The 7796-nt window shown below is 56.0% G+C and overlaps 1 protein-coding gene across 4 annotated transcripts; it reads right to left on the bottom strand.

Moving 5' to 3' along the window:
* Positions 1 to 1870: 1870 nt before the first annotated feature.
* TRMT2A (tRNA methyltransferase 2 homolog A) lies at positions 1871 to 7790 on the bottom strand. Of its 4 annotated transcripts, none has more exons than XM_015567286.1 (12): positions 7532 to 7790; positions 6802 to 7361; positions 6442 to 6550; positions 5994 to 6175; positions 5682 to 5796; positions 5471 to 5586; positions 5284 to 5395; positions 4547 to 4669; positions 4282 to 4357; positions 3830 to 3946; positions 3607 to 3703; positions 1871 to 1971 (listed from the first exon to the last, which is right to left on the bottom strand). In XM_015567286.1, the coding sequence occupies exons 1-12, from the start codon at positions 7568 to 7570 to the stop codon at positions 1932 to 1934; spliced, it is 1686 nt and encodes a 561-aa protein (XP_015422772.1). In that variant the 5' UTR covers positions 7571 to 7790; the 3' UTR covers positions 1871 to 1931. The 4 variants fall into 4 exon arrangements, with proteins under 4 accessions (XP_015422772.1, XP_006768881.1, XP_015422773.1 ...); XM_006768818.2 differs by lacking the exon at positions 1871 to 1971 and adding an exon at positions 3012 to 3497; XM_006768819.2 differs by lacking the exon at positions 1871 to 1971 and adding an exon at positions 3408 to 3497 and having other exon boundaries at positions 3596 to 3703.
* Between the last annotated feature and the right edge of the window lie 6 nt (positions 7791 to 7796).

Below are 7796 nucleotides of genomic sequence, written 5' to 3'. Positions count from 1 at the left end.
TGACAGACTGCCATCCTGGACCTCTTCCTCTTAGAGTCCTCAGCAGTTCTGAGGAAGGAGTGTGGGTTCACAGAACGGTTGAGTGCAGGTAGGGCTCAGTCCCCATGCCGTTTCTAAAACCACCCATTCAGGGAGCCTCTGGGCTTGGATCTTTTCAGCTGTGGTATCAGCCTGGGCCTGTATAAACCCTGAAGTAGGTGTCTGCTGTCTTTGTGGAACTTTTGGGTCCAGGGGATGCCTCGCTGCTACCCTCAGGTAGGGGTGAGGAAAGAGACCCACTAGGGGCGTATCCCTGGTGGCTGTAACCTCCTTGGCTCTTCATTATTGACTGTCCTGATACCCAGGGAATCATGTACTCTGTTGGTGTCCAGGGTTATCCTCCCATCCAGGCCCCTGCCTGGCCCACTTCTCGGGCCTTTATTCTTTCCAGCCTGAAATTGCAAAGCACGGGTGCCCTCCTACTCCAGAGGCTGCCTGGCACGAGTCTGCTGGGCTCACCCCCACTCACCCATCTCCCTCTGGAGCCTCTTGTCTGAAGCTGGGCTGCAACATGTTCCCACCTCACTGGCATCCCTGACCTTTTTTGTTTTTCTAGGAGGAGACGCGGAAGAAGCCCAAGATGTCTATTGTGGCATCTGCTCAGCCTGGTGGCGAGCCCCTGTGCACTGTGGACGTGTGAGGTGGTGGACCGGGCATGGGGGCTGCCAGCTCTGTGCCAGGAGACCATACACCGCTCACTCTGCAGCCTCTCATCTCCAATCTAAGTTCCTCCCCTGCAGCCACATGTCTGAGGCTGGGGCCAGAGGGGTGGGGCTCCAGTGTATGGGGACAGCCAGGGCCACATTCTACTATACCATTTCCTTGTGGGCCACCCACAGGTCTGAGTGGACGTGTTCAAGCATCAGCTCAGCCTGCCCGTGCAGGTGGAAGCTGAGCTTGGAGATGACCTATGCTTTTACGGATTTGCTGCAGACTGGTTTTATGAAGATTTTCATGAATTTTAGTATGTAACATGCACTGACAAGAAATGATAGTTGGATCACAGATGAAATGAGAAGTGATGGCCAAGTGCTATGGCGCCCTTTGTCTAGGGCTCCTGCAGGCCACTGCAGGAACCTGGTCAGAAGGCGCATGCTGGCACACCATCCCCTGTCCTGCCTCCTGTGTTTTCCCTGAAAATGTTATAACAGGAATGAGTATTTCAGACCCTTTAGGCTTAAAATAAACAAAATTTTAGCATCAGAACTATTTTTCAGAGATTGCAGGCAAATCATCAAGGTGATTATTTTTCAGCCAGTGTGTTTCTGCCTGGCTTGTTCCCCAAGCCCTGAGCTGGGTTGTGATCCATTTTTCCAAGTCTTTTTAAAAAATTAAAGTTTTTTTTTTAATTGATTTGAGAGAGAGAGAAAAGCAATCAATTTGTTGTTCCACTTATTTATGCATTTATTGGTTGATTCATGTATGTGCCCTGACCAGGGATCAAACCCGCAGACTTGGCATATCATATCAGGACGATGCTCTGACAAACTGAGCTATCCACCCGGCCAGGGCCTTCTGACTAAGTCTTAATGCCCTAAAAACACACCCAGGCTGGTTACCTTCACTGGCCTTTAGCAACTTTTTACTAAAGATTTTTGCACAGTCAAATCTCTCTATCCACTCTTCAGTTTTTAAAGCTTTTATGATATTTTAGCATTTGGAAAGAACTTTTACAGTGTGTAGAAGATAGATTTGGAATCATGTAGCAGATATAAACAATTAATGAATTTTAGCACGTGGGTTTATTTAAGAAGAGGGAACAAGGACCCGTAGTGCAATCCATTCTTGATCACAAACTGGCACTCCTCTCCAGATTTGGTGCAAGCACATGGATGGTAGCTTCACTGGATTTCAAAGGCAGCCGCCCTGTGCAGCCAGGTCTGGTAACCAGCTCACTCCTCTGACCAGCAGCCTGTGCTCTCCAGGTGGCCCCTGTGGACCGGTTCAGGGTTAGATGTGACCCTGCTCTGAGTCCCAAGGGGTGCAGGGGCCCTTGGTTGTCCCCACATGTAAGGTAGTGGTGGTTAGCCATTGGTTTCCTGTTCCCAGCACCTCTTCGGGGTGCCACATGCTCATGGTGCACTGCCAGATACAGGAGCCCAGTGCTGGGTTGCATTGTTATGTTCTTTGGGTGTGCCTGTCCACCACATCCCCTGTGGATGGTGTTTTGTTTCCAGGAAGACCTTTGGTGGTGTCTGCTTCCGGGAAGACAATGTTGGCCTTGTAGGCCACCCAGTGTATCCCTCCCTCAGCACCCATGTGACCAAGGTTAGCTTCTGTGTTGACCTTTATAAAACAGTCCTCAATCAAATTGCTGTAATTATACAATTGCTTGTCTTGCTTCCTGTCTGCAGCAATGAATAATTGACTGACGGTTTGCCCTTAAAACAGCCAGATGCGCCATTATGAACCAAAGCTTTGTGCACGTGTTACTAGAAGTGGGTGAGCCACTGTGGCCCCACCATATCCTTCCTGTCCCATGTGTGGTGTGCGTGTTGTGTGCACACAGCTGTGCTGTGGGGGTAGAGGGCAAGGAGAGCCTCTGCTGATCTGATGCCACCTCTGTGCGTCATGTATGTCCCAGATGGTGGCTGGGCCATGGCTGTAACAGCGAGCCTTGATTGTTTGGACACATAAAACACACCTGTCCAAAAGGTTCTGACTGGTGTTTTTTCCTAGCTGTGGAAGACTAGGGGGTCTTGTGGACCCTCAGTTTGCCAGAACCTCTCTGGAGCAAACCCCAGTGAGCCTAGGGCTTTTGCCTGGACACAGCTGCCCCCCATAGTAGCCAAACAGCATCCCAGCCCAGCTTCCTTCTTCAGGGTTCAGTTGGTGGAACAAAATTGAGGGTCCTCCCTTGGGTGCAGGGAAAGTGGGGGCTAGACAGGCAAGGCCAGCCCCTTGCCCTGTGTTGTACACCCCCACTCCTTCCTACACACACACTTGGCTTGGTTTCTCATCACAGAAACATCAGTTTAGCAGTTGTTTATTCTGGCCCTTGTGGTCCAAAAAGAATGAGTGTGTGTGTACCTGTGTGCAGGGTGCAAGAGCCTATAACCCACAGTAACGGGAAGGCCCTACGCAGGACAGCTGAGTCTTATGTCCTGTTGGTAGTACTGCCTCAGTGTTTGGGGTGAGGCAAGGATTTGAGGAGCCACTTGGTTTTTTCTGCCTGTGATGCCGACTAGACGTGTTCTGGAAAGGCTGGTTTCCACTGCCGCAGGGCCTAGGAAGGAGGGGAGGACCCAGGTTCCTGCTGGGTGTCATCTGGGGGCCCAGGTGAGTGCTGAGCTGGTGGGTCCTGGGGCTCCAGGGTCTCTGTGCCATTGGGGTGCTCCACCCTCTCGAACAAGATGAGCATCTCGCAATGCGGGGTCTGCGGGAACAGGTCCACAGCCACAGCTCTGACTGGCCGGAAGGGGGTGCCCTTCACCCGATTAGATGGGGCTCTGCAGAGGCTATGGTGGGAAGGGAATAGTCCAGGTCAGTCACATGGCTGGGCTCCTGTGGGAGGCGTGGGCCTGGGTACTGGCCCTATTCCACCCCAAGCCCCCACCTTAAACTCACTCTACAAAGTTGCCCATGGCCGCCCGGGGGTTGCAGGAGACGTACAGGAGCCGCTTGAGGTTCTCAGCTCTGCGGATGGCCAGGATCACTTTGGAATCTGAGGAGGCAGACTCCTTAAGGGGAGGTTCCCACCTCAAAGAAGGGGTAGCCCAATGGATGTGGACATCACCCAGACGTCACTGCCCTCCATTCCCTGTACCATCCACAAGTGGAGGCTACTCACGCAGGCCGGCACGGGGTGGGTCCAGGATGGCAACAAGCTTCTGGGAGGCCAGTTTGCTCACCAGGGCAGGCACCAGGTCCTCGGCCCTCCCACAGTGGAACTCAACATTGCTCAACTCTGCAGATGGTACAGCAAGCCTGTTGGGATCCAGGATGCTCTGCCACACAGGGCCCGCTGAGCTGCCTGCTATGGTGTCCTAAAGCCCCTGACCAGAGGTGCCGTAGGAAAGCTCACTGGCCAGGGAGCTTGCTCACCCTCCTTCCCTGTCAGGCAGCCCCAGGCTTTGTGGGTGGATGCACACTAGGGGCCCTGTTGTACCTTCTGCAGTTTCTGTCATGTGTCGTCCCCCCCCCAACCCCCCCATTCCCTAGAAGCCATGTAATGGATTCTAGGTGTGGTGTTAGGATGTATAGCAGTGGGGACTGCCCACTGTGTGGTACATTGGCTCTCACCATTGTTGTTGGCATTCACCCGGGCATCCTCCACAGCTTCCTGGCACAGCTCAATCCCCACAACTCTCTTCACCTTCTGAATCAAGGGGAGGTTACAGGCTGATGGTGCCTTGCACCTCCCCAGGGGCCTGGGGTGGAGAGTAGCAGGAGGCATTGTGGGGAGTAGAAGAGGATCTGGGACAGGCTAGGGGGTCACAAAGTGGTGATAGCAGGAGGGTTGGGTGAGGAGAGGGCATCCTCAGCTGAGGTGGGTGGGAGGGCTCACCCGGGCCAGGGCCAGGCCGATGGTGCCAGTGCCACAGCACACGTCCAGCACTGTGCTCTCCATATCCAGCTGGGCCCAGTCCTGGATGACTGTGTAGAGCACCTCAGCAGCTGGGGTGTTCACCTGGAGGTGGGCCAGCACGACCCAGGATGTCAAAGCAGCCCCACTGCCCAAATTTGCCTCCCCCTGCAGCGCCCCACCAAGTGTCTGCATTCCCTGGGGAACTCCCCCTCTCTTAAGACCTGTGGCCAGTCCCTGGCTCACTCATCTTTTTTCTAGGTCTGATCCCACCCCTTCCCCACCTCTAATTGCTGAAGCACCCCAGGGCTAGTGGTCCAACTGCTCTTCCATCTACAAGATGTTGGGCAACCTCACTCAGGGCCCTGACTTTAAAAGCAACTTGATGCTGACCCTCCACATCCCTAACTTAAGAATTTCTGAGTGATGGATGTGTGGGACCCTCCCGCATCAGCATCAGGCACAGAAGACTTCACACCAGAGCCCTGGCACTACCCAGCTCCCACTTCCTACATGTGGCTCTCCAGCAGGGTTATATCACAAAGGTCTAGTTAGTGAAATTTATACCTCACGGCATTTATGGCTCCCCCGCCTGAATGCTCTCCCCCAAACTTGTGCAGGCTAACACTTGTCACCTACCCTAGCCCACTATCCCAACTATGTCCTGGTGTCACATTGGGCCTCCATGTGTCTGTACGATCCCCAGGGCACTCAGCTACCTGGAAGAAGGCATGAGGGGAAATCTGGAAGGTCAACCCCAGCAGGTCTTCGTGGATGTACTGGTCCCCAGCTATGTGCTCCAGGGGCAGGCCCTCTTGGCTGGGTGTCTTTCTGTGGGTGGTGAGGCCAGTCAGCATTGCTAGCCCTCGAAAGGATTCACCCCAGCCTCCCATCCAGGCTCCTCACCGCTGTCCCTCCTTCACGAAGTAGAGGCAGGTCACCCCGCTGGCCTTGCCTGGTCCCGCTGTGAAGTGCTGCACTAAGGCGGCCTTCAGCCCTGCCAGCTCCTCGGGGCTCAGTTTCTGGAGGAGACGGTAGAAAAGGCCGTGAGGCTGTGTTGCATGCAGCCCACTCTGGCTGGGACACCTTCACCCAGCAGGGCCACCCAGCCTGAGACCTGAGGATGGAAGTAGGCAATGGCCATGGCTTGGCCACGGCGGCTGGTGCGCACGGTCAGCTGTTTCCAGTGGCCTGAGTATGTCTCTGGGTCGTATGCCGAGTACGGAGTAGACCTGTAGGAGCCATAAGCAGACCTGAGTCCCCAACATCTGACCAGAACTGGGCAAGAAACCTTCCTGCTCTCCTTTAGCCACACCCACCAGGCCACCACAATCATAGGACTCTCACCCCCACCTTAACCCAGCAGGACTCAGGCTCTCTGCGATAAGTCCGAACATTCCGGAACCTTCTCCCAGCTGCAAGTCCTCACCGGATAAACTCTTGAAAGGCCTTCACCACCTGCTTGGTGGCCTCAGGGATGTGCACAGTGTCAAAGGGGGCCGCCACAGCACAGGTCCCACCCTTGTACTTTCCTAGCCGGCAGCCCACAGTGTTGTCCTCTCCATCCACTCCGATGCCCACCAGAAACTCACACTTGTTCCGATACTCAGTCTGCAGGGCGAGCAGAGGGAGGCAGAGAGACACAGCTGACCTTAACCTGGCAGCCCACCACTTACTTGTTCATGGAGGGAACCACAGGGAGTGGGACAGGGCAATGTGTGAGAAGCCCCCGCTCCCCCATCAGGTGTGGCAATCCAGGGTCAAGGCCGACAACAGCTAGCAGGCTAGTGACCAACATGAGTAGCGCATGCAAAGCAAGAGGGGTGGGTGAGGACCGTTTTCTTTAGGAGCGTGGGGTAAAGATTTGTGGGCTACACCTGCTGGGGTGATGGCCGGACCCCCTCCAGGGGGCAGCAGGCTTTGTTGTGCTTGTGCCTCTGCGAGATCAGCCAGGGCAGCAGGGCACGGTTGGTGTTCCCAATTTCCCTGCAGAGTGAGGAGGGACGAGGGTTAGACTCAGCCCCCAAACCATCTCCAACGACTCTCCAAACGCCTAGGTGCCTAGGACCCTCACTTTGTACCTCATTATCCCCACTGGTAGCACAGGGGTCTTACTGGCTAGCTCCCCAAGAGTCTGTGCAGATGCCCAGGAGGTCTGTACAGAGCACAGGTAGGTCTGACCAAGCATGGAGCTGAACAGAGCTCCGGTGTCGAGGGGGTGACTGTGTCACACTCACTTGGCAAGCTTCTGCAGCACCTGTTCACACTCCAGCCGCTTCCGGTCAAGCTGCTCATCATAGGGCACCGTCCAAAGAGGGGTCACTACATCAGCCACGCACGTGGCTGGAGGCTCTCCCTCCTCCTCACGCTGCCTCTTCCTGGCCATGGGATCGGCCTTGGGCCTGGCCAGGCGCACGCTGAGGGGGCGGCCCTTCCAGAGGGCACCGTGCAGTACACGCAAGGCCTTGTCCCGCTCAGCGGCGCAGCGGAATGTCACAAAAGCGCAAGGAGGTTGGCCGAAGAGCTTGGTCTTATGGGGCTGCAGGCCAAAGCGGCCCAGAAAGCGTCGGACATCACTGAAGCTGGCGTGGCGTGGCACGTTCTGCAGCTCCAATTTGAAGATCTCTGAAGTGAACAGGTCGTCCCTGATGTAGCCGTAGAGCCCTGGCTGAGGGCCTGCCTTGGCAGCTGTCCCAGCTCCTCCTTCCTCCTCCTCCTTCTCGTCGGGGACTGGGGCTGCAGAGGTGCCCAGGGCACTGCTGCTGTCCTGGCCGCAGCCATCCATTGGCCCAGGGCCCTGTGTGGAGACAAGCAGGGGCTGGGATAAGGGGTGGACTCTGGGTGCTGACGTCCAGGATTCATCGCCTCACATCTAGACCTCCATTTGGTGCTTCCCACACCCAACCCCACCCTTCCTACCATCCTCACCCTCCGATCCCTTCTCTCCCATCCCCAGTGGCTTCCCACCGCGCCCCCATCTCCATCTCCTTTCATGAAGTCCGCCATCGCCGCCCCGCGTCTCTAGCCGGGATTGCCCTTCACTTTGCTTCGTTGTCGAGCTTGTCACTCATCGTCCGGTCGGTCCTGCTGCCTGGACCCACCGCCTCACCCTGGGCCTGGCGCACGAGAAGCTCTCAGAGCGCGGGTTTGGCTCCCTGAGGCCGCCTCCCGGCTCCGACCCGAGGGCGGGGCTCGAACCCTCGGTGCTCAGGTCCCGGTCTCGGGAATGGGG

Source organism: Myotis davidii, unplaced genomic scaffold (assembly GCF_000327345.1).
Source record: "Myotis davidii unplaced genomic scaffold, ASM32734v1 scaffold223, whole genome shotgun sequence".
In the NCBI taxonomy this organism is placed as follows: domain Eukaryota; kingdom Metazoa; phylum Chordata; class Mammalia; order Chiroptera; family Vespertilionidae; genus Myotis; species Myotis davidii.
This window is presented reverse-complemented; position numbering and strand designations above follow the sequence as displayed.

Coding starts and splice junctions, on each gene's coding strand:
- TRMT2A (XM_006768818.2), bottom strand. CDS start 7,570: ATGGCGGACTTCATGAAAGGAGATGGAGATGGGGGCGCG. Junction 7,362..7,531: donor GAGATGGAGATGGGGGCGCG/GTGGGAAGCCAC, acceptor GTCTCCACACAG/GGCCCTGGGCCAATGGATGG. Junction 4,670..5,283: donor CCCCTCATGCCTTCTTCCAG/GTAGCTGAGTGC, acceptor GCCCACCTCCAG/GTGAACACCCCAGCTGCTGA.